Source organism: Heptranchias perlo, chromosome 9 (assembly GCF_035084215.1).
Source record: "Heptranchias perlo isolate sHepPer1 chromosome 9, sHepPer1.hap1, whole genome shotgun sequence".
NCBI lineage: Eukaryota > Metazoa > Chordata > Chondrichthyes > Hexanchiformes > Hexanchidae > Heptranchias > Heptranchias perlo.
This window is the reverse complement of record NC_090333.1, coordinates 38,296,494-38,323,654: the sequence shown is the minus strand read 5'-3', so window position 1 is coordinate 38,323,654 and position 27,161 is coordinate 38,296,494. Positions and strand designations below refer to the sequence as shown.

The following is a 27,161-nucleotide window of genomic DNA, read 5'->3' as shown; positions in this document are numbered from 1 at the left end:
CCAAAACTGTACGCAGTACTCCAGGTGTGGTCTCACCAAAGCCTTTTACAATTGCAGCAAGATTTCCTTACTCTTGTACGCCAATGCCCTTGCAATAAAGGCCAACATACCATTTGCCTTCCTAATTGCTTGCTGTACCTGCATGCTAACTTATTGTGTTTCTTGTACCAAGCTATCCAAGTCTTTCTGGACACCGACATTTAATAGTTTCCCATTTAAAAAAATATTCTGTTTTTCTATTCTTCCGAGTAAAGTGAATAACCTCAAATTTTCCACATTATACTCCACCTGTCACTTCTTGCCCACTCACTAAACTTGTCTCTATCCCTTTGCAGCCTCTGTCCTCCTCACAGCTTACTTTCCCACCTAGCTTTGTATTGTCAGCAAATTTGGATCCAATACACTCTGCCCCTTCATCCAAATCATTAAGATAGATTGTAAATAGCTGAGGGCCAAGCACTGATCCTTGCGGTAACACACTAGTTACAGCCTGTCAACCTGAAAATGACCCATTTATCCCTACTGTCTGTTTTCTGTCCGTTAACCAATCCTCTATCTATGTTAATATGCTATCCGCAACCCCATGAGCTCTTATCTTGCGTAACAACCTTTTTATGTGGCACTTTATCGAATGCCTTTTGAAAATCCAAATATACGACATCCATTGGGTCCCCTTTACCCACCCTGCTAGTTACATCCTCAAAAAAACTCTAATAAATTTGTCAAACACTATTTCCCTTTCATAAAACCACGTTGACTCTGCCTAATCATGTTATTCTGTTCGAAGTGCCCTGTTACCACTTCCTTAATAATGGATTCCAGCATTTTCCCGACGACTGATGTCAGGCTAACAGACCTGTAGTTCCCATTTTCTCTCTTCCCTCGTTCCTTTAATAGCGGGGTTATATTTGCTACCTTTCAATCGTTGGGACTGTTTTAGAATTTTAGAAGATCATTACTAATGCATCCACTATCTCTGCAGCCACCCACCTCTTTTAGAACCCTCGGATGTAGGCGATCAGTTCCAGGGGATTTATTGGCTTTTAGTCCCATTCATTTCTCAAGTACTTTTTCTCCACTGATAATTACTTTAAGTTCCTCACTCTCATTAGCCCCTTGGTTCCCCACTATTTCTGGTGTGCTTTTTGTGTCTTCTACTGTGAAGACAGATGCAAAATATTCGTTTAACACATCTGCCACTTCCTGACTTCCCCATTATAATTTCTCCTTTCTCAGCCTCTAGGGGACCAACATTTACTTTTGCTACTCTCTTCCTTTTTATATACTTGTAAAAGGTCTTGCAGTCCGTTTTACAATCTGGAGAAAGCGACCTGGACCTTTTGCTCCAGGAGGCAGCCACACCCCTTAGATTAAATACTTTAGAATTGACACATGGTCAGGGACAAGAGGGTGTGACTGCGAGTGAGGCAAGTACGGGGATCCAGGAGCCTCAGTCCCTGCGCTTGTCCAATAGATTTGAGGTTCTTGCAACCCTTGTGGACAAATGCGGGGACTGCGGGGAGGACGAGCAAACTGACCATGGCACCGTGGTACAAGAAGCCATTCAAGTGGAGGGAGTAAAAAGGAAGGTGGTTGTAGTAGGCGACAGTGTAGTTAGGGGGATAGGCACTGTTCTCTGCAGCCAGGAGCACGAGTCCCAAAGGCTATGTTGCCTACCCGGTGCCAAGGTTAAGGACATCTCCTCCTGGCTGGAGAAGAACTTGGAGTGGGAGGGGGAGGATCCAGTTGTCGTGGTCCATGCAGGCACCAACGACATAGGTAGGACTAAGGGAAAAGGTTCTGCTGAGCGTGTTTGAGCAGCTAGGGACTAAATTTAAAAAGCAGAACCACAAAGGTAATAATCTCTGGATTATTACCTGAGCCACGAGCAATTTGGCGTAGGGTCAGTAGAATCAGGGAGATGAATGCTTGGCTCAAAGATTGGTGCGGGAGAAGTGGGTTTCGATTCGTGAGGCACTGGCACCAGTACTGGGGAAAGAGAGCGCTGTTCCGTTGGGACGGACTACACCTGAACCATGCTGGGACTAGAGTTCTCATGAATCGAGTAACTAGGGAGGTGGATGGGGCTTTAAACTAAATAAGGTGGGGGGAGGGGTCGTGGTGGAGAGAAACCCAGAATGCTAAAGAGAAAAGACAAAGAAGCAGTGCAGGAAAGCGATTGAGGGAAGGATTACCAGATTGTGTCAGGAAGGGACAGAACGTACAAACAAGAGTGTACTAACAAATAGGGTCTGGGTAAGAAAAAATGGTAATAAGACAAATAGGGCCATAGTACAAAAAAATGTTAAGATGTCTAAAAATGTTAAAAAGACAAATCAAAAGGCACTATAATCTGAATGCACGAAGCATTCGTAATAAGGTAGATGAATTAACAGCGCAAATAGATGTAAACGGATATGATATAATAGCAATTACAGAGAGATGGCTGCAGGGTGACCAAGGCTGGGAGCTGAATATCCGAGGGCATTCAATTTTTAGGAAGGACAGGCAAAAAGAAAAGGAGGTGGGGTGGCATTGTTAGTAAAGGATGAAATCAGAGCAATAGTGGGAGAGGATATTGGCTCAGAAAATCAAAATGTAGAATCAGTCTGGGTGGAGTTAAGAAGCACCAAGGGGCAGAAAACACTGGTGGGAGTTGTCTGTAGGCCTCAACAGTAGTGGCAATGTAGGGGATGGGATCAAACAGGAAATTAGAGATGCATGTAACAGGGGTATAACAGTAATCATGGGTGACTTTAATCTACATATCGACTGGCCAAACCAAATTAGCAATAATACTGTGGAGGATGAATTCCTGGAGTGTGTACGAGATGGTTTTTTAGACCAGTATGTTGAGGAGCCAATCAGGGAACAGGCTATTCTAGATTGGGTATTGTGCAATGAGAAGGGGTTAATTAATAATCTTGTTGTGCGGGGTCCTTTAGGGAGGAGCGACCATAACATGATAGAATTCTTCATTAAGATGGAAAGTGATGTAGTCCAATCGGAAACCAGGGGGTCCTAAATCTAAACAAAGAAAACTACGAAGGTATGAGGAGTGAGTTGGCTATGATAGATTGGGAAGCTTCATTAAAAGGCATGACAGTGGATAAGCAATGGCTAACTTTTAAGGAACGAATGCATGAATTGCAACAATTATACATTCATTTCTGGCGCAAAAACACAAAAGGAAATGCGGCCAACCATGGCTAACAAAAGAAATTAAGGATAGTATTAGATCTAAAGAGGAGTCATATAAAGTTGCCAGAAAAAGTAGCAAGCCTGAGGATTCTATTTGATTTTCTGGGCAGCTGGGGTGCCAACGTGTGCATGCCCCCAGTACTGATTTTAGGCCTTGGCCACAGTTCATCTTTCCCTCCCCACCCTGCTTTCTTTTTCCTTGGTAGTGGTAGGATGATCTTGAACCTAGCACTTGTGCTGACCTGCATGAACGTTATTGTCTACTGCCACATCTCCACCCCTGCCAGAACCATGGTAACTTTCTTTCTCTCACCACATGGAACTTGGCTACCCAACTCTTGCTTGCCCTGTTATATATGAATCATAGAAAGGTTAGAGCACGGAAGGCGGCTATTCGGCCCATCGAGTCTGCATCGGCTCTATGCAAGAGCAATCCAGCTAGTCCCATTACCCCGCCCTATTCTTGTAGCCCTGCAGATTTTTTCCTTTCAAGTACGAAACCAGTTCCCTTTTGAATGCCACGATTGAATCTGCCTCTACCACCCCCTAGGGCAGTGCATTCCAGATCCTAACCACTCGCTATGTAATATAAAAAAAAGTTTTTCCTCATGTCACCTTTTGGTTCTTTTGCCAATCATCTTATATCGAGGTCCTCTGGTTCTTGACCCTTCGGGCAATGGGAACAGTTTCTCTCTACTCTGTCTAGACCCTTCATGATTTTGAATACTCTTATCAAATCTCCTCGCAACTGTCTCTGTTCCAAGGAGAACAACCCCAGCTTTTTAAAGTCTATCCACGTAACTAAAGCACCTCATCCCTGGAATCATTCCAGTAAATCTCTTCTACACCCTCTCTAAAGCCTTCACATCCTTCCTAAAGTGCGGTGCCCAGAACTGGATACGTTACTCCAGTTGTGGCTGAACCAGTGTTTCATAAAGGTGGTTTATGACTGCCATACTTTCGTACTCTCTGCCTCTATTTATAAAGCCCAGGGTCCTATATGCTTTCTTAACCGCTTTCTCAACCTGGCTTGCCACTTTCAATGATTTGTGCACATATACCCCCAGATCTCTCTGTTCCTGTACCCTTTTTAGAATTGTGCCCTCTAGGTTATATTGCCTCTCTTCATTCTTCCTACCATCTCCTGCTTCTGTTACCATTGATTCCAGCCTGTGTTTTAGTGTTTGGCACCACTACAATGGCAGCAGAGGGGGCATTTATGTGGTAGGAAACCTGAGATTTGTGAACTGAGAAGGGAGAAGAACCTGGTTTTGCAGAAGGGGTTACAAAACCTTGCCGCATGATCTGCAGAGCAACCTGGAAACTGAAAGCTCGGGAGATTTCTGTGGTATCAAGTCATCAGGAACAGCTTCTAAGAACTTTGGCTTCTGGCGTAGTAGCTAACTACTATAGATATTTTGAACAGGACAGTTTCACAAGCTTCCAAGAGCTGGTTGGGATTGTTTGGTGTGTACTGACACCAAGAAGTAGCTCATCCTGAGCCTGTGGTCAGCACCAGTGGGCTACATGAAGTGGGTGCAGATGTTGCTGTCTCTCGTGAGTGGCAGTGAGCCTGCTGCCTTCAGGCCCACTCCAGTGACTACACGAGAGATGTGCCTGCCACTGTAACAGAAAGGCTGCTGGAATCTGGTCCCTCTGGGACAACTTCCCTGAGATGAGTGATCTGAGGCTTTTAAGGGTCTTGGGGCATTATCCCTGCCACTTACTGCTCCACCTCACCTCATTCAGGTTTTGTATAATTGTCGAGTTTTTTCAGTGAAAGGAATATGAGTTAAAAGTCTATAAAATAATGAGGGGCATAGATAAGGTAGATAGTCAAAATCTTTTCCCAAAGGTAGGGGAGTCTATAACCAGGGGACATAGATTTAAGGTGAGAGGGGAGAGATACAAAAGGGTCCAGAGGGGCAGTTTTTTCACTCAAGGGGTGGTGAGTGTCTGGAACGAGCTGCCAGAGGCAGTAGTAGAGGCGGGTACAATTTTGTCTTTTAAAAAGCATTTGGACAGTTACATGGGTAAGATGGGTATAGAGGGATATGGGCCAAGTGCAGGCAATTGGGACTAGCTTAGTGTTATAAACTGGGCGACATGGACATGTTGGGCCGAAGGGCCTGTTTCCATGTTGTAAACTTCTATGATTCTATAAAATAGATTTGTGTAAAATATATAAAATCACATATTAAAATATATTGATATATGTTGTATGAAGTGTGTACATACTCTGTGCAGAGTAAATATTTTCATTTTAATGTGTATTTGATTTAATTGAATGGAATGTTTTATACTAAGAAATATCTATAATATATTCTTGTCACATTTTTGTTTGCAGTTACACTTTTGCTGTTTGGCTCAATAGTATTTGCAATAAAAATACAGGTCTTTTTGGGGAACATTGTTCTATAAAGTATACTTAGCTGGTGTACATAGGCCTAGAAATTTCATTGTGCCACACGTGTTTTTCGGGTGCTAAATGAGCACTTAAGCTTTCAATATAGCGGGCAAGTAGCTTGCGCTCATTTCAAGCCAAAAGTGTGCCACCTGCCATACTGGATCGAACTTCTCCGTAGGCGTTCATCGTGCACGCCAGAACTATTTAAAGCAGTGAATAACATTCAAATTAGGGACCTACACTTGTTGGAGGTTCCTTTTTCAATTTTGGTATGCCCCAGCCCTGACACGCCGTGTGCTAAATTCAGCCAGAAACTCGTGGTGCTAACAGGCAGGAAGGACTCTTCAGTGCAATTTAAAGGGGTCATCCAATACTTTGTTTAGTTGCTGGTTTGTCATTTCAGGCTGTTGGTTAACTTCTGGGTGTTTCTTGGCATGTTTTCTGACTGGACAGTTCAGTTTGACTGCCGAGGAGAAGATTTTGTTGTTGACTTCCTTTTATGAACAGTTTGATTGCAATCATGGGTGGTCTGGTAGGGCTGCCTTCGGGGCTGGAAGACAAGGGGAGCAGCATGGAAGATGAGAGAGCAGGAGCAGCTACGATAAGAGGGAAGAGGAGGCAGACACTGCACAGGAGGCCTTATGCACAGCAGGTAATCAGGGAGCACTTCTCTTGCATGCTCCTCAGTGAAGCTCGATGTATGCGGCGCCTTCCCTTAACAACAACAATTTGCATTTATGTAGTGCCTTTAATGTAGTAAAATGTCCCAAAGGGCTTCACTGGATTTTAATTGGACAAAACCAAGACAAAGAAGGAGACATTAGGTGACCAAAAGCTTGGCCAAAGAGGAAAGCTTAGAGGAGGAGGGAGAAGTGGAGAGGCAGAGGTTTAGGGTCTCTCACCACCTGCTGCAGGCCCTGGTGGTGAGAGAAGCAACATGAGGGAAAAACCTACTTGACCTGCTGGCAGCTATGTCCTTCAGGACATGGCCAGCTAGGTCAATAGTGGTGTTACCGAGCTGCTCTTGGTCATGGATGTTGAAGACCCCCACCTGGAATACATTCTGTGTCCTTACTCCCCTCAGTGCTTCATCCAAGTGGATTTGAACTCATGTCTCTGGATTATTAGTCCAGGCTTCTGGATTACTAGTCCAGTAACATAACCACTATGCTACTGTACCCACATGGTGAGCAGAGAGTAAGAGAGCAGTATTCTTCCCTTGACAACTCTGATGAGATCATTGAACTTCTTTAGGCACTGCGGCCATGTCCTTGGAGTTAAGCTCCAGGTATTGACCACCTCGGCGACTTCTTCCCGCTGGTGGCGGAGTTGTTGCTTGGAGGGCTTTTTGTTCCTGGGTGGTGGGGGGGGTTGGTGGGGGGGGGTGGTGGTGAAGAGAGAGAATCCCCCTCCTCCTGTCCACTGCCTGAACCAGGGACTCCAAGGCAGCATCAGAGAACCTTGTCCTTTCAATGCTTGCTGCAGCCATTTCTGAGCTGAGTAGTTTCCTTCCTTCTGCAGCCTGAGTGCATGCACATCCCCTTTCAGAGGTGCTGGCTGCCTGTAAGTGGTGTCAGATGCCTGATACCCAACCTGCCCCCAAACGGGTGTAGCCAATGATTAACGCAGGCTGCATGCCTGGGTCATGATATTGAGCAGGCAGCATGCATATTAGATGCTGACTGCACATGCCTGTTGGTATTATCCCATTGTGTGCCCCACTCCCTGTGTGCCAGTTTTGCCATAATTGAATTTCGAGACCAGTGAGCCCTAACTTCACTTGTGCCTATGTTTTCAATTTTTAGGGGTGTGGAAGATTGCAGGGGAAATGTAGACTTTTTTTATAAAGGAACTTGACATAACTCTGATAATGAGGGACTTTCTGTGAGTGTGTGGAGGGAAGTGACTTATTTTGGTGAGCTGACCTTTATTTATTGAAAGCACTGGGTTATCAGTTCTACCTTTCTTTCTCTGGCTATGTCTGCCCTGTCCCACATCATCATCTTACTGTGCATCCTTATCATCGACTTCAGTTCTGGAAGCAGCACGCCTTTCTTTATTGCAATATAATGTAGTCTGCAGCAAAATAGATGCAACAAAACCATTTAAATATGGTGAAATGGGACAATCAAGGCCTCTTTGACTCATTTTCCATCTGTAAGGCTCATTGGTGCATCGGGGCATCCAGAACATGGTTCTTGGGTCTGTCCCCAAACCCCTGCTGGCTGGAGAATCTGCTGGGGTTCCATGACCAGGCCAAAGATTTTTTTTTCAAGTTTGCTTCCTCTAATAGGTTTTGACCTCTTTCACACCCCACCCCAACCACCCAAAACCAGATCTTGAAGTCTGGTTGGGACCTTCTGGCTGTCAATCTTCATCAGTGACTTTGATGGAAGATCAGTGGAAACCCTAGAGAAATGACTACCGAAGCCCTCATCCATGCCTTTGACACCTCCAGACTTGTCTGTTCGAGCCTCGCATCCTACACTCTCCATAACCTTCAGCTCATCTAAAACTCTGCTGCACCTATCCTGTCCAGCACTAAATCTCACTCACCTATCACCCCAATTCTTGCTGACCTGGTTCCCAAACATCTCTAATTTAAAATTTTGACTCTTGTGTTTAAATCCTTTGTGATCTTGTCCCTCTCCACCTCGGTAACCCTCTTACGCACTTTCTGTAGACAGGTAAATGGTGGGAAGTGGTGGTCCCCACGGATCAGTGTTGGGACCACTTGTTCAAAATTTACATTAACGATTTGGACTTTGAAATCAGAAGTACAATTTCAAAATTTGCGGATAACTCAGGACGAAAGCAACAAAATACAAGACGACATTAATAAACCTGCAGAATGGGTGTGTAATTGGCAAATTAATTTCAATACGGGTAAGTGTGAGGTGGTGCATTTTGGTAGGAAGATTGAGGCCCCATATTGCTTGGATAAGTCGTCTAAATGGGGTGGAGGAGCAAAGGATACAGATACACAAATCACAAAGTAGTGACGCAGGATGGTACGGCCATTTTTTGTTTAAAAAAGCAAACCAACTACTCGGGTTCATTTCTAGAGGGATATAATTGGAAAGCAGCGAAGTTATGTTAAACTTACATAGAACATTGATTAGACCACACTTGGACACTGTGCACTGTTCTGGTCTCCATATTATAAAAAAAATATGGAGGCACTGGAGAAGGTGCACAAAAGTTTCACAAGGATGATAACAGAACTGAGAGGACAGACTTATGAAAGGCTGAACAGGCTGGGGCTCTTTTCTCAGGAAAAAAGACGGAGGGGTGACCTGATCGAGGCCTTTAAGATAAGGAAAGGGTTCGCTCGGATAGATGTAGAGAAAATGTTTCCACTTGTGGGAGAGTCCAAAACTAGAGGTTTGAAATATAAAATAGTCACTAATCAATAGGGAATTCAGGTGAACCTTCTTTACCCAAAGAGTAGTAAGAATGTGGAACGCACTGCCACAATGATTAGTTTAGGTGAATAACGAAGATGCATTTAAGGGGAAGCATATACACATGAGAGAGAAAGGAATAGAAGGACATGCTGGTAGGGTTAGATGAAGAGGATTGGGAGGAGGCTTGAGGAGCATAAATGTTGGCATCAACAATTTGGGCCAAATGGCCTGTTTCTATGCTGTAGACTCTTTGTAAGTTCATAAGAAAAGTGAAAAAGCTAGAACAGTGTTTAATCAGTAGTCTATATTTTTTGTGTGCACACGCACACACATACAGTAAGCACAATTTTAACTCTGGCCCAGTTTTCAGCGGGTGAATCATAATGTTGGTTAGAAACCAACTCCATAAGTGAGGCCATGGTAATTTAAATCCCGCAGGCTGACTTCCTGCCTGTTCCGGCTGGGAAGTCGGCGGGAAGTGGCTGAAAATTGTGCAGCCGACCACCTGCCCAATTGAAGGGATTAAAATCAGGAACAGTCAGTTCCCAGCATCTCCAGGGCAGTTAAGTGACCTGGACAATTTTACCTGCACACTCAATCTGGTTTCTGTCAGCCGGATAGGGTTAAAATCGCCCCCAGTCTCCAAGGGTGCAATTTGTTTTCGGGGATAGCACAAAACAGACTATAGCAAAGCGGCAGTCCATTATACACTCAACCCAATTTCCTTTTCCATTGAAGTCTAATATCGCCTGCTTTGTGTTACCGCCGACACTGCAAGATACTAAAGCAAAATATTCCAGTATTTCAGCTGACTGAACAGTACTGATATATCCTGGGAAAGTGGGTACATTGCACATACTCTGATTGCACAATCCCAATTTAGGTAACAGCATTACAACTCCGGTCAAAAATATCAAAGCAAGCCCTGGCATTTGGGTATGGCTGAGGCCTTTAAGTAAAAACTTTAATGAAGATGTTACAAGGCAGTTCAAAGGATCAATGTAATCATGTTGTATATCTCTGGAGCCCAGCATGTCAGGCAAAAGTGGGTCCCACCATTGGGGTCCAGGAAAGCGGCATAGACTCCTAAAGAGAGGTTGCACTATTTTCTTGTAACTTTTTCTCCATTGAGCTCTCCTTTGCAACTCTATCCATGGCCATAGATTGCTGTCCTTTGCCCTCCCCCCTTCCCAGTCTCCTCTCCTCCACTGGTTAAGATACCATGGTCCTAACAGTGAGTACATTTTAGCCTAAACTACAAGTTTAAAGCTACCCATGCAGAGCACATTGCCCAATCCCCGACCCTGCTTGTTCTGTTTTTATTCTTTTCAGCGGCTGGATCTCAGCTCAAATTTGATTTCTCAATCTCTTGGATTCCTCTGTCATCAGGGTTATGCTTTTCAGCTGCCGTGTCATTGCTCTGCCACTCAATTGCTTCAAGATTTAAGGTAACCCTTTCTAGCTTACAGCCTAAGCCACACCTGCTGCTATTACCTACTGAGCTTCTGACTACTTCAATACATTGCTGGTTTCTCAGCTTTACTTTGCTGCTACGTGAGTATTGGACAGAAATCCACTTTCTCCTACATAAAAAAAAATAGAAGCAGGAGTAGGCCACACGGCCCCTCGAGCCTGCTCTGCCATTCAATCAGATCATGGCTGATCTTCAACCTCAACTCCACTTTCCCGCCCGATCCCCATATGCCTTGATTCCCTTAGAGTCCAAAATCTATCGATTTCAGCCTTGAATGTACTCAATGATTGAGCAGCCACAGCCTTCTGGGGTAGAGAATTCCATAGATTCACAACCCTCAGTGAAGAAATTTCTCCTCATCTCAGTCTTAAATGGCCAACCCTTTTAGCCTGAGACTCTGCCCCCTACTTCTCAACTCTCAAGCCAAGGGAAACAGTCTCTCTGCATCTACCCTGTCAAGCCCTCTGAGTCTTATATGTTTCAATGAGATCACCTCTCATTCTTCTAAACTCCAGAATCTTGGCCCATTCTACTCAATCTCTCCTCATTGATTCCCTGAATGAGAAGGGTGTCCAATCTAGTGAACCTTCGTTGCACCGCCTCTAAGGCAAGTATATCCTTCCTTAGATAAGGAGACCAAAACTGTACACAGTACTCCAGGTGTACTCTCATCAAAGCCCTGCACAATTGCAGCAAGACTTCCTTACTCTTGTACTCCAACCGCCTTGCCATAAAAACCAACACATCATTTGCCTTCCGAATTGCTTGCTGTACCTGCATGTGAACTTTGTTTTGTGTACAAGGGCTTCCAAATCCCGCTGAACACCAACATTTAATAGTTCTTACCATTTAAAAAATATTGTTTTTCTATGTTTCCTACCAAAGTGAATAACCTCACATTTCCCCACATTATACTCCATCTACCATCTTCTTGCCCACTCACTTAACCTGTCTATATCCCTTTGCAGCCTTTGTGTCCTCCTCACAGCTTACTTTCCCACCTAGCTTTGTATTGTCAGCAAACTTGGATACAACACACTCTGTCCTTTCATCTAAGTAATTTTACAACACCAAGTTATAGTCCAGCAATTTTATTTTAAATTCACAAGCTTTCGGAGATTTTCTCCTTCCTCAGGCCTGAGGAAGGAGAAAATCTCCGAAAGCTTGTGAATTTAAAATAAAATTGCTGGACTATAACTTGGTGTTGTAAAATTGTTTACAATTGTCAACCCCAGTCCATCACCGGCATCTCCACTTCATCTAAGTCATTAACATAGATCGTAAATAGCTGAGGCCCCAGCATTGATCCTTGCAGCTCCCACCAGTAACAGGCTGCCAACCTGAAAATGACCTGTTTATTCCTACGCTTTGTTCGTTAACCAATCCTCTATCCATGCTAATATATTACCCCCAACCCCATGAGCCCTTAACTTGTACAACAACCTTTCGTGTGGCACCTTATCGAATGCCTTTTGAAAATCCAAATATACTACATCCACTGGTTCCCCTTTATGTACCCTGCTAGTTACATCCTCAAAAACTTTAATAGATTTGTCAAACACAATTTCCCTTTCATAAAACCCTGTTGGCGCCGCCTAATGATTTTCTAAGTGCCTGTTACCACGTCCTTATTTATGGTTTCCAGCATTTTCCCAACGACTAATGTCAAGCTAATGGGCCTGTAGTTCCCTGTTTTCTCTCTCCCTCCTTTCTTGAATAGCGGTGTTACATTTGCTATCTACCAATCCACTGGGACTGTTCCAGAGTCTCTAGGGAATTTTGGAAGATCACAATCAATGTATCCACTATCTTTGCAGCCACCTTTTTGTTTTAGAACCCTAGGATGTAGGCCATCGGGTCCAGGGGATTTGTTGGCTTTTAGCCCCATTAACTTCTCCAGTACTTTTTCTTCACTAATATTAACTACTTTAGGTTCCCCAACTCTCATCAGACCCTTGGTTCCCCACTATTTCTGGTATTTTTTTTGTGTCTTCTACTATGAAGATAGATACAAAATATTTGTTTAAGTCTCTGCCATTTCTTTATTCTCCATTATAATTTCTCCTATCTCAGCCTCTAGGAGACCCACGTTTACTTTCGCTACTCTTTCTTTTTATGTACTTGTAGAAGGTCCTACAATCTGTTTTTATATATCTTGCTAGTTTACTCTCATTCTATTTTCTCCCTCTATCAATTTTTTGTTCATCCATCGTTGGTTTCTAAAACTCTCCCAATCCCCAGGCTTACTATTCTTGGCAACATTATAAGCCTCTTTTAACCTAATACTATCCTTAACTTCTTTAGTTAGCCATGGATGGATCACTTTTCGTGTGGAGTTTTTATTTCTCAATGGAATGTATATTTGTTGAGAATTATGAAATATTTCTTTAAATGTTCACCATTGCTTATCGACTGTCATATCTTTTAATCTAATTTCCCAATCAACCTTAGCCAACTTGCCCCTCATACCGATGTAATTGGCTTTGTTTAAGTTTAAGACTCTAGTTTTGGACTTAAGTACGTCACTCTCAGAATTTCACATTGAGTTCATCATATTATGATCACTCTTCCCCAGAGAACCCCTTACTATGAGATTACTAACTCCGTCTCATTACACACGACAAGATCTAAAATAGCCTGTTTCCTGGTTGGGTCCACGACGTATTGTTCTAGGAAACTGTCTTTAATGCATTCCATGAACTCATCCTCCAAACTACTTTTGCCAATTTGATTTGCCCAGTCTGCATGAAGATTGAAGTCCCTCACGATTATTGTATTACCTTTATTACTGGATCCTCTTATTTCTTGATTAATACTCTGTGCAACAGTACTATTAGGGGGCCCATAAACTGCTCCCACCAGTGATTTCTGCCCCTTCTTGTTTCTTATCTCCACCCATACTGATTCTACTTCATGATCTTCCAAGCCAAGATCCTTTCTCACGACTGTTCTTATGTCATCCTTTATTGTCCACAAAAAGCAGGACAAATCCAATCCAGCCAATTACCGCCCCATCAGTCTACTCTCAATCATCAGCAAAGTGATGGACGGTGTCATCGACAGTGCTATCAAGCGGCACTTACTCACCAATGCTCAGTTTGGGTTCTGCCAGGACCACTCGGCTCCAGAACTCATTACAGCCTCGGTCCAAACATGGACAAAAGAGCTGAATTCCAGAGGTGAGGTGAGAGTGTCTGCCCTTGACATCATGGCAGCATTTGACCAAGTGTGGCACCAAGGAGCCCTAGTAAAATTGAAGTCAATGGGAATCAGGGGGCAAACTCTCTAGTGGCTGGAATCATACCTAGCACAAAAGAAAATGGTAGTGGTTGTTGGAGGCCAATCATCTCAGCCCCAGGACATTGCTGCAGGAGTTCCTCAGGGCAGTGTCCTGGGCCCAACCATCTTCAGCTTCTTCATCAATGACCTTCCCTCCATCATAACGTCAGAAATGGGGATGTTCGCTGATGATTGCACAGTGTTCAGTTCCAATTCCCAACCCCTCAAATAATGAGGCAGTCCGAGCCCGCATGCAGCGAGGCCTGGACAACATCCAGGCTTGGGCTCATAAGTGGCAAGTAATATTCATGCCAGACAAGTGCCAGGCAATGACCATTTCCAACAAGAGAGTGTCTAACCACCTCCCTTTGACATTCAATGGCATTACCATCGCCAAATCCCCCACCATCAACATCCTGGGGGTTACCATTGACCAGAAACTTTACTGGACCAGCCATATAAATACTGTGGCTACAAGAGCAGGTCAGAGGCTGGGTATTCTGTGGCGAGTGACTCACCTGACTCCACAAAGCCTTTCCACCATCTACAGGGCACAAGTCAGGAGTGTGATGGAATACTCTCCACTTGCCTGGATGAGTGCAGCTCCAACAACACTCAAGAAGCTCGACACCATCCAGGACAAAGCAGCCTGCTTGATTGGCACCCCATCCACCACCTTAAACATTCACTTCCTTCACCACCAGCGCACAGTGGCTGCAGTGTGCACCATCCACAGGATGCAATGCAGCAACTCGCCAAGGCTTCTTCGACAGCACCTTCCAAACCCACGACCTCTACCACCTAGAAGGACAAGGGCAGCAGGCGCATGTGAACAACACCACCTGCACGTTCCCCTCCAAGTCACACACCATCCCGACTTGGAAATATATCGCCATTCCTTCATCGTTGCTTGGTCAAAATCCTGGAACTCCCTTCCTAACAGCACTGTGGGAGAACCTTCACCACATGGACTGCAGCGGTTCAAGAAGGAGGCTCACCACCACCTTCTCAAGGGTAATTAGGGTTGGGCAAAAATGCCGGCCTCGCCAGCGACGCCCACATCCCATGAACGAATTTTTAAAAAAAAAATCAGGGCTAGCCCCACTCCTTTTCCATTTTTGTCTGTCTTTTCAAAAAGTCAAGTACCTTGGAATATTTAGTTCCCACTTCTAGGCTGAAGTCCATTTCTTCACTGGCTTCTGGACCTCAGAGTGACTTTCACTTGCTGCTGCTTTCAGTGGAAATTGCATTCTCTCTTGGGCTGCCTCTATTCTAGTACCTAGCCTGCTTCCTTAGTTTTCTGCTTCTCTGCAGGGAAATGTTGACTCAACACTGAGCTAGCTGCTCCTGCTGGTTCCCATCCTGTTCTAGATTCTGCTCCAAATGACCTTTGCTTTGCCGCTTGGTTCCTGAAACTGCTGACTCCACTCATCCTTCACCACTCCTCTGTCACGCTTTGCTGGACTGGGTGGGATCAGCTTTTCAAGCTCTCACTGCTGTTCCAGATCTTGTGTGATCCTTACCTCCCTCCAGCTCTTCCTCAGACCAGCTCCCTCATCTGCATTGATCCTGAGATTTAATTTTCACTGTCCCCAGACTTCCCGGGCTTTCCTGCTCTCGGCCCTTGGCTTTTACTCCCATTGCTTCTCCTATGCTGGTATACTGGGATCCACTGGTGTGTGCCACTACTCACCTTGGCTGGAGTCCTGGACCAACCTATGCTGGTTTGGTTTACTCCACACAGCTCCTAAGCTCTCCATTTTCCACTGGAGCATCTCCAGCAGTGTGCCCACTGATACCTTGTCCCTCAAACAGCTCCTGGACTTACTCGCCTTCCACATCTGTCTTCAAATCTGGACATTGGTTTGTCTATGCTTGAAGCTGACTGCACCCGATCTATATTACAGCTTTATCCCACCAATGGATCTCTGACTTTAACTTTGAACACTCTCATCATCTCCTCCCTTTCCTCTAGTCACAACCAGAACATACTTCTCTTAATCTTTGCCATGCATATGTACCCTGAATTCCCTCTGTCTATTCATATGCACATTTTGGCTGCTGCTTCAGACCCAAGCCCATTTCTTCCGTCTCTACTTTTTTTTTCTTTTTGAGCCCTTTTTTCTCCTGTCTCCTCCTTCCTGTTTCCCAATCAAGCTACCTTTCCTTTCTTTCCTCTTGAGTACTTTGACCACCAATCAATACCCCAACCTATCAGTCAGTACTCTTCTGCCTTTCTGTTCTCCTGCCATCATCCCAGGCTTGAATCCTCAGAATAAACCCACAGCAACCAACATGTTTTGGCATTTTTTTTGAAGGGGTTGCTCTGTCCTTACGAGCAACAACCCCAACTGCCCCATCCTTCTCCCTCGCCAATGTATCCGTCCAGTGTGTCCACTGACTGCTAAGCTCTTCATCCTCCTTGTCACGCTCACCCGATCCACCCCTTGGACTCTGCCAGCAGATCAACAATCATCGCCCCTCTCTGCATTTCCCCTCCACACCGTCCATTCACTCGCAAGCAATGCCCCTGCTATCCATGATGTTATTGTGGATGAATACATTGACATCATAGCTTTGATGGAAACTTGACTCATGGACGGTGACACCATGCTCCTTAATGATGCCTCCCCATCATCTGTCCTTCCCAAACTGCCATGGTGGCGGTGTGGCCCTTATCACTAAATTACACTTTAGTCTCTCTTCCCCTATTTCCCTAGCACTCTCTTCTCCGAGCACCTAACCTTGTTCCACCCCTCTTTCCTTTTAAAATCCTCATTCTCTACCATCCCTTGTTACTCAGCAAGATATCCTCACTGCTTTCCTCCCTCACCCTCTGCAATGAGCGACTCCTCATCCATGGTGATTTCAATCTCCATCTTAAGTCACCTTGCTCTCTCTACTCTGATTTCACTGCCCTCCTAGCCTCGCTTAACCTCTCTCGCCATATAAACTGTCCCACCAATATTCATGGCCACCTCCTCAACCTTGCTATCTCATGAGTAATCCATTGTCTCATTCACAGGCAAGGCCATCTCTGCTTGCTTACTTGTATCCCTCAACTCTCGCACCCCCTTTCCAACGCTGCATCCTTCTGCATCTGCCCCTTGAGAAACTCTCCCTTGAGTCACTTAGAACTGCACTTTCAAACTATTGTCTAGCCTTTGGTCCTCCATTTGCCATAATACTTCTGTAGCTATCCACTGCTCATTACTCCTTCACCAGCTTTGATGTCCTTGTCCCCAGTAACACCCTTATTTTCTGTCTCACCCTGGTCGTTCCTCCTGAAGTGTCCTTAGACTTCGCTTCCTCAAGTCCAAGGAGCACAGAATTTAATGTATCTGGCATACAATTAGTTTAGCTATCTATGCCTGGATCTGGCTGGACCGCATCAAGCACTATTGGGCCCTGCTCTTCTCTGTCAAAACTGCTCACTACTCCAGAATTACCCTGGAATGCAAAGATAATCCCTCGGTTCTTTTCTCCACTACGAAGTGTCGATTTAAATCCCTCTCACCTGCCCCTTCTGTCCTCATCTCCAACCACAAGTGCAAGTGGCTCATGGACTTCTTTGTCACTAAGATTGAGACCATCTGTTCAGAAGCCTTTGCCACATTCCACCCCATCCCCACCAAGGCAAACATCCCCCAAGGCTTCCACCTGCTCTAGCCCTGAACCCGCGTCTTTCGCTAGTTTTTCTCCTATCTCTCCTTATGCTCTCTCCAAGCTCAACTTGTCCATGAGAGCCACCCCCTGCTCTCTACCCCGTTCCCACTAAACTGCCCTCGTGCTTGACATAAAAGAACATGGTTGTGGTTGTTAGGCACCAGTGATTACTGCAGGAGTTCCTTAGAGAAGCGTTATCAGCTTAACTATTTTTACCTGTGAAACAGCGACCTTCCCTGCATCACAAGGCCAGCAGTGGAGCTGTTCGTTGACGATTCCAGAGTGTTCAGCTTAATTCACAACTCCTCCAATCATGAAGCAGCCAAAGCCCACCTGTAGCTGGACCAAGATAACATCCAGGTTTGGCTGACAATTGGCGGGCAATATTCACGCCACATAAGTACGAGAAAATTACCACCTCAAACGAGAGAAAGTCCAGTCATCTTTCCTTGACCTTGAACAGCACCACCATCACCAAGCCCCCACCATCGACATCTGGGGGTTGCCACAGACCAGAAGCTAACGTGGACCACCATGGCTACAAGAGCAGACTGCGTGCTGTATAACGAATGAATCACCTCCTGCCTCCTCAAATCCTCTCCAGTAGCAGCAAGGCTTGCCAGGAATGTTACAGAATACTCCCTGAATGCGTGCAGCCACAGCAATGTTCAAGAAACTACATCCTATCCATTACCGAGCAGTTTGTTTGATCGGTGCCCCTACCACTGATCTCAATATCCACCAACTCCCCCCCCCCCCCCCCCCCCCCCGCCCTTCCGGTACCAGTCCACTCTGGCCACAGTATGTACAATCTACAGGATACACTATAACAACTTACCAAGGTTACTTTGACTGCACTTCCCTCCCCTGCTCCCTCGACCACTGAAGAGGACCAGAGCGACAATGTTGTGGAAACTCTAGTACCTCCAAGTCACACACCATCCTGACTTGGGACATATATAGTTCTTTTATCGTTATTTGGTCAACATCATGGAATTCGCTACCTAACACCATTGTGGGTGCACCAAAAGGACTGCAATAGTTCAAGGAGAAAGCCCATCGCCGCCACCACCACTTTGGGCAACTAGAGATGGCAATAAATGTGCCCTTGCTAGCATCACCTACATTCCAAGAACAAATATAAAAGCAAAACTGTGGGGTCAGGAGGAGGTTCCTTGAATTTAATAACCTGGGCATGCACCTACACTGCTAGGGGTGCATCTAGGGTGCCCACTTTCACCCAAAGGCTGCACATTGCAGTACAACTTTCCAGTGGGGGTGGGATGGTTGCTGGGTTTTCCCCCCTGAAATAACTGCGAAATGACCCTAGCTCTCCCCTTTGAAAGGGGGAATGCATTGAAATAAATTTAAAGTTTAACAAAAAAATATCTTTTAGTCCAAGCTACAATCCTAAACTGGAAACCTAGTTGGGGCCCACTTGCTCCCTTGAGTGGTTTGGTACGCCTACCACCGCTGATGAAATGCCATAGGAAGTCCCTGTCCCTGTCCTTTCTTACGGTTTCATTTGGAGTGGGCAGAGGCTTCGCTTCAACAGGTCATCCTGTGCCCTTCTGAACCACTGAAGCCACATCAGGAATACGTTGGAAGTGCCGTGAATTTTCGGGTCATAATGTTTAGGAAATAGCAAATCTTGCTTTATGAAAATCTAGTTATACATTAATCTGTTCCAATTTAATGCATACAGCAGGATTCCAGTCTGTGGCTACATCAAGCTATAGAATGTACAGATATCCTTTTTTAAGTTTTTCCAGTTATGTTACTAAATCTCATGATTATGGAAAATGTGTTTTATAGGAAAAACGTGAGAAAAAAGACTGTAAACATCAAGTTGAACCTGCAAACGTGGAATGTCACCATGGTGCCAAAAGAAATGACCATTGTCCTGAGCTCACTGGTATGTTACCAAATTACAAGTGCTTGCATTAATGTTTTGTGTTCTACTCATATGGTATGAATTGCTATTTGAAATTACACATCATGCTAGTTACAATATCTAGTACTAGTTACTGTACCTGACCTGCTATTGGTTTTACATTATAGTTAGATGTACCCTTAATAGAGTGATGTGCTTGCTGATTTTTTTTCTACTTTTACCCCTTTGACCTGTTCAAGTTTGGTGAAACCCCTGAGCCGAGCTAACTGATAATGTGATTCATTGCAAGGGATTATGAAGAATGTTCTTCTTTATTGTTCAGCAAAATGTCATTCATTTGGGGTGAAAATCACTCACTTTGGTTTAAAATTGCTACCTAATTTGATGTTTATTAATCTTAATGTACACAGCTCCATATCTCTAAATGGTCTTGCAATCAGTGCAAAATGGGGATGGGGTGAAATAATTTTTTGTGCACAGAATATGTGTTAAATATAACTTCAATTTCTGCCCCTTTTTTAGCACTCTAAGGGATGAATTGCCTTATTCTGTGTGCATACAGCAAGACTGAGTTCTGTACAACTATTGCTCAACCTGTAAGAAAACTGGGACTTGGCATCCTAACAAATATATGCCAAGGAACCAGACAAATCCTTAATTCCCTCTTTTAACTCCTTACTAAGGAATCGTCTGGGGTTTTACCTCCCGGCATAGGTCTAGAAGTGAATGATGCCTGACTCGGCTTGCTGAATAGTTTTACACTAATCAGTTTGGATCAAAATTAATTTAATTTACTAACCTTCAATTAGCTTACCCTCAAGCTGCTGAGTGATTTGAATTAACTCTTTCTTGACAAATCGTCAAGGATAAATCCAGATCAAAGTCGTCCACTAAACATTATATTTATTGGTTACTAATCACAACTTACAGTTCAAGTTGGACACACAGATGCTTAATAGCTATACATAAATGTAATCTGAGTTACCAAATATAGCAGTTGAATAGGAAACCATTAATTTTCAGTTACTTAACAAAACGATTAGCAACGGTTATGTTACACAGGCAATTCAGTGTATCACTGTAAATCAGCACTAACGGTTGCTGAGTATTAACTATAGCTGTGACCAGAGTCTGAGGTTATAAATTGGTGAGATTACTTTGAGATAGCTGACAAGTTAACTGTTTTAAATAGCCAATCTATTTTTGGGATTAACAAAGTTCAGAGCTTACATGACCTAACCATGCCACTCGTGAGGATGAGGTCAATTTATTTCTTTCCCTAGGATGCAAGCGTTAACATCTGGAATGTTGAGTCATGCTCCCCTTTGTGGCAGAGTTATCTGTTCCACTTGGATCTGTGGACTGAACTCACCATACACACGAGTGACAGTGTATGAGCTGGCGTCTTTGATTAAGATGGCAAAAATAGAATGAGAGTAAACTTGCAAGGAACATAAAAGTGGACTGTAAAAGCTTCTACAAGTATATAAAAAGAAAAAGACTAGTGAAGACAAATGTAAGTCCCTTACAGTCAGAAACAGGAGAATTTATAATGGGGAACAAGGAAATGGCAGAGCAATTAAACAAATACTTTGGTTCTGTCTTCACAGAAGAGGACACAAATAACTTCCCAGAAATGCTAGGGAACCAAGGGTCTAGTGAGAAGGAGGAATTAAAGGAAATTAGTATTAGTAAAAAAATAGTGCTGGAGAAATTAATGGGACTGAAAGCTGATAAATCCCCAGGACCTGATAATCTGCATCCCAGAGTACTAAAAGATGTAGCCATGGAAATAGTGGATGCATTAGTTGTCCTCTTCCAAAATTCTATAGATTATGAAACAGTTCCTGCAGATTGAAGGATGGCAAATGTAACCCCACTATTTAAAAAGAAGGGAGAGAGAAAACAGGGAACTACAGACCGGTTAGCCTAACATCAGTAGTGGGGAACATGCTAGAGTCTATTATAAAGGATGTGGTAACAAGACACTTAGAAAATATCACTGGGATTAGACAAAGTCAACATGGATTTATGAAAGGGAAATCGTGTTTGACAAACCTACTGGAGTTTTTTGAGGATGTAACTGGTAAAATAGATGAGGGAGAACCAGTGGATGTGGTGTATTTGGATTTTCAGAAGGCCTTTGATGTCCCACATAAGAGGCTAGTGTGCAAAATTAAAGCACATGGGATCGGGGGTAATATACTAGCATGCATTGAAAATCGATTAACAGACAGAAAACAGAGAGTAGGAATAAATGGGTCTTTTTCAGGCCCAAGCACTGATTCCTGCAGCAACTAGTGGGGTACTGCAGGAATCGGTGCTTGGGCCCCAGCTATTCACAATATATATCAATGATCTGGATCAGGAAACCAAATATAATATTTCCAAGTGTGCTGACGACACTAAACTAGGTGGGATTGTGAGTTGTGAGGAGGATGCAAAGAGGCTTCAAGGCGATTTAGACAAGTTGAGTGCGTGGGCAAATACATGGCAGATGCAGTATAATGTGGATAAATGTGAAGTTATCCACTTCGGAAGGAAAAACAGAAAGGCAGAGTATCATTTAAATGGTGATCGATTGAGGAATGTTCATGTACAAAGGGACCTGGGTGTCCTTGTACACCAGTCACTGAAAGCAAACATGCAGGTGCAGCAAGCAGTTAGGAAGGCAAATGGTATGTTGGCCTTCATTGCAAGAGGATTTGAGTACATGAGCAAGGATGTCTTACTGCAATTATACAGAGCCTTGGTGAGACCACACCTGGAATATTGTGTGCAGTTTTGGTCTCTACTTAAGAAAGGATATACTTGCCATAGAGGGAATGCAGCGAAGGTTCACCAGACTAATTCCTGGGATGGCAGGACCGTCTTATGAGAGATTGGATCGACGAGGCCTGTATTCACTCGAGTTTAGAAGAATGAGAGGGGATCTCATTGAAACGTATAAAATTCTGACAGGGCTAGACAGACTGGATGCAGGGAGGATGTTTCCCCTGGCTGGGGGGTCTGGAACGAGGAGTCACAGTCTCAGGATACAGGGTAGGACATTTAGAACTGAGATGAGGAGAAATTTCTTCATTCAGAGGGTGGTGAACCTGTGGAATTCTCTACCACAGAAGGCCGTGGCGGCCAAGTGACTGAATATATTTAAGAAGGATAGATATGTAGGCACAGAAGGCATCAAGGGGTATGGGGAGATAGCGGGAATATGGTATTGAGATAGAGGATCAGCCATGATCATATTGAATTGTTGGGCAGGCTCGAAGGGCCGAATGACCTACACCTACTCCTATTTTCTTTGTTTCCCTCTTGCCTTTCTCAATCTCAGACTCCTCGCAATTAAGCGACACTCATAGCTCTGCCTGTAATGGGCTTGTGTGGTCACAATTTAGCTTCTAACCTTTGCCACTCTGCCCTTTGAGGATACTTCTACACCTGTTAAGTAAAAGTTCTTACAGAAGTAGAATAGAGGAAATAAAAGCCTTCTGATTAACACGGAGAGACTAAGAAAGTCTGCTACTTCTACCAAAGACAACGAAAATCTCTGCTTCTGAGTGACTAATGTGTCAGAATGGCTCACCCCTTTTTCTGTCAATCAACACCAATAAGTCGTTAGTGAAGCATGAATCTACAGACAGGTCGGCTCCACTTTTACAACCCCCCCCCCCCCCACCATAGCCTTATTTTTAACAAAAGGACCCACACAAATATGAGGGATCATGACCTGTTTATGACTCACTGTGCTTCTTTCCTGGATTTGAGTCTAGGATAATGACTTTACGACTTAATTGCTTAAAAGCCTGTATTCAATGTTTGGAAGCCTGTATTAACTATTCACTTTCCAGCCCTCAGATCAACATCTGAACTCCACATTGTACGGGCATCCTCCAGGCAGTTTTCAGATCATTTCCCTTATGACTCTCAAAGGCAACCCTTCGGGTAATTTTATAGGGCACTGTTCCTACAATCCAAAGATGCAATGACAATGCATCTGTATAGTAATGGTACTGAGGCACTGGATAACTAGTTGAACAGCCACTTAGCTTGTATAAATGGTGTGCATTGGACTAGTCCAACTGCTATTTTGTTCAGAAGTGGAAGAGTGTCGAATGAGCAAAGCCTCGTTCACAAAAGGAGCGATACAACTTATAGTTGATGTAGCATGGTCTTGGTGAAGTTCTGTCTTTGGAGTGGAGGGCCAACTGACTAACAAGCAGAGATGCAGCAGGTGTGGGAAGCAACTGTGCAAGTGATGAACATGGTGTCACAAGCCACATTTAATGCTGAGTAACCCATATCTTCAACCAACCTGTTGTGATCCTGGAATGATTTTGTTAAGATATGGATGTAGTGGGTACTTCGTAGAAACATGAGTTCTTTCCCAGAAATAGCAGACCATTTGGATATCCATAGTATTGTGTCCTTTTCTGTTGATGAATGACAGGATGTCACACAGGTGCTTGATTAGCCACATGATTGCAATCGACAACCCCATATACTCTGAAACTCGCAGTCACAGAATGTAATACTCAAAGCCACATGCCTACTGCAAAAGAATCAACTACCTAAGCTTGATGGAGCAGCAGTCCCTGATTAGGTTGAATCTTACCATATCCTGAGTTACTTCATCCTCATCTCCCATAGTGTGTATAACTAAGCTGGTGCCAGCTTAATGTGAGGGTCCTGAGGTATATGGTGCTCTTCAAGTGCAGCTGGTGATCCACTAGATTTTCCTTGCTTTACAAAGAAAGCTGATGGTACATAAGCACAGTTGATTATTTCTATACTGCATTGTCATTGGCATGCAGTATTATGTGCTAGTGCACCATGTGTATGGACATGTTAATTTAATTTAACATATGCAAATCATAGAATATCTGATTAATGTGCTACCACTAGTTGTGTTCTCTTGTCCAGTCTCCACACGCTCTGCGCCTCCCAAACTTTTCTTTGCCAACAAACCCGCCATTATTTGCTCAGATGTGTCACTACCTTCAGGTGTTCATTAACCTGTCATATGCAAGGTGGATGATTTCCTCTGGTTGCTTAAATGATAAGGCATCACATTTTCAGTACCAGTATAGCAACCCGACATTAAGGTGGGTGCATACTGTTCTTATGGGAGAACATCATATTGTGCTTTTGGTTGGTTTGCTGTCATCTAAGAAATCAACAGCAGCTCCTTGCATTTATATAGCACCTTTTAATGTGGGAAAACATTTCAAGGCACTTCACAGGAGCATAATCAGACAAAAATTTAGCGAACTAAAGAGGAGATATTAGAACGGGTGACTAAAATCTTGGTCAAAGTGATAGGTTTTAAAGAGGATCTTAAAGGAGGAGAGAGAGATGGAGGTAGAGAAATTTAAGGAAGAAATTCCAGAGCTAAGATCCTAGATGGCTGAAGGCACAATCATCCAACGGTGGGACGAAGGAATGGGGGATGCGTAAGATGCCAGAGTTGGAGGAATGCAGAGTTCTTGGGGAGGTTGTAGAGCTGTTGGAGGTTAGAGTTAGGGAGGCACGAGGAGGGTTTGAACATGAGGATGAGAATTTTAAATTTGAGATGTTGGACCTGGAGCCAATGTAGATCAGAAAGCACAGGGGTTATGGTTGAGTGGGACTTGGTGCAAGTTAGCATACAGGCAGCAGAATTTTGGTTGATCGCAAGTTTATAGAGTGCAAGATTGAAGGCAGGCCAAGGGAGCATTGAAATAATCAAGTATGGAGGTAACAAAAGCATGGATGAGGGTTTCAGCAGCAGATGGGCTGAGATGGGCATTGTTACGAAGGTGGAAGTAGGTGGGGTCTTTTGTTATGAAGAGGACATGCAGTAGAAACCTCGGCTCAGGGTCAAATAGGACACCGAGGCTGCGGACAGCCTGTTTCAGCCTGTGACAGTGGCCAGGGAGGGGGATGGAATTGGTGGCAATGTTTAATTGCAAGAAATTGTGGCTCATCCAGGACTGGTTGAAAGAAAAAAGAATGACTTGCATTTATGCAGCCCTTTTCATGACCTCAGGATGTCTCAAAGCTCTTTACAGCCAGTGAAGTATTTTTTTGACATTTAGTCACTGTTATAATGTAGAATGTCAGACAAGCAGGCAGATAAGACAGAGGCCATGGAAGGGTCGAGGGAAATAAGTGGTGGGATCGAGTTGGGTGTCGTCAGTGTACACATGAAACCAATCATGCCGCACCTGTCAATAATGAGCATTTAATATTTTGGAAGCTGCTAATGAGCAATTTAAAGGGTTACAACAGTGAAAAGATAATTAATCCAGGTCACGGCACAAAACTCATCGTTAGAATGCTGTCAAGGCCCAAAAGAAATATTTTTCGTGAGGCTGTGGTATTGAGATACTGCCCTGCAGGTGGTGGTGCTTGTCAGTGCTGCAGGGCCATGTAGTGGCACCACTGAGCAATTAACACACAATGGGGGTGAAATTGATCTTGGGCAGTAGCACAAAATGGCAATGAGCAAATCGGCAGTCAGTTTTGCACTCCACCTGATTTTCTTTTCTATCAACTTCAATGGAAAGAAAATGGGGAAGGGTAGGGTGTAAAATGGACTGCCAATTCGTTATCTCCCGTTTTGTGTTCCTGCCCAAGACCAATTTCACCCCCACTGTATTTATGTGTGATGGAAGTATAGAATTACCAAGGCAGAAGCACATATAAAGTTGAAAACTGGGAGTGAGTTGGGGAATTGGAACGACTATGTTTTAACCCAGTCTCTGACCAGGGTTTTGTGAAGTGCAGCTCTTGCTAGGTGCCTGGGATCACTGAATTTAACCTGTTATATTTTTTACTAAAAGCGATTAGTTAATTTAATGGTACTCATGCCATTTAAAAAAGGTCTGTTTTGCTCTTGTCATGAGGCTCAGCGGAAGAAATATTGTAAGGGTTAACTAATTCTGAAAAGTTATAACAAAATAGGACCCAAGAACTATCTAATTACAATAGACCATTGGCTGGCTACTAACTGAACAGCTAAGCCAAACCAAAACATTAAAACAGCATGCAGGATATCTATTTGTCTGTTTTGAGCTGAAGCATTGAAAAATACAGAAAAATACTGACTGCCAAATAAGTGTGATAGAGTATGTAGTCATTTGAAATAACTAGCTGAGGCATCCAGTTAATTTAATGTTCCTTTCCCATTTAGTTCTCAAGAGAAATGTACATCTGTTGTACTTCACGGATTATTATCAAATGCTTATTCTTCCCAATTGGTCAACCAGTGACGTTGGTAGACATTAAGTTGATAAGGGGAGCAGCCAATACCTACATTTTACAAGGAAATTATTTGTCTCAGAAATATTCTTTAATGTTCGTTGCAGCTGAGGAGTTCATTGTAGTTCATGTACCATGAATAACATGCCGAAACTATGTTAGCATATTGGTGGGATGCATGACCTTTTTAAGAGGTTTTTAGAATTGCATGAGGTTAGAAATTCTGATGCAGAAGAATGCTGGCAAGTGAGAACTGAAAAATCGTTTCTTCAGGAATTGGCTGGGTCCCAAGTCCAAATGTGCACCATCCAATTTCCCAGCCTGCCTTTACTGCTAATGTATACTGCTGTCGCACAGAATGTAGCGTGGCTTCATTATGCCTGCATACGACAATTAAATATAAGGGCATTGATATTCAGCCCTTCCCCTTCTGAATTTCAGGTAGACGTTCCATCCAGTGTCAAGTACACTCATTGCAAGTGGTTGCTAAAGGCAATGATAATTTTTCCATAAAGGAAGAAAAGTCTAATGGAGTTGCAGCCATTATTTTGCCAATGGATTTGGTATTAAATATGGCATTTGCTTTTAAACACC

At 43.8% G+C, this 27,161-nt stretch overlaps 1 protein-coding gene across 5 annotated transcripts in view; it reads left to right on the top strand.

Annotated features, from left to right (window-relative positions):
• The window catches only part of LOC137324995 (uncharacterized), a 97,390-nt gene that overhangs the window by 29,020 nt on the left and 41,209 nt on the right, over positions 1 to 27,161 (top strand). For all 5 annotated transcript variants that reach the window (XM_067989693.1, XM_067989691.1, XM_067989695.1 and 2 more), the window contains exon 5: positions 19,250 to 19,349. In XM_067989693.1, coding sequence (XP_067845794.1) covers positions 19,250 to 19,349 — 100 coding nt within the window. The remainder of the gene's footprint in view (positions 1 to 19,249; positions 19,350 to 27,161) is intronic.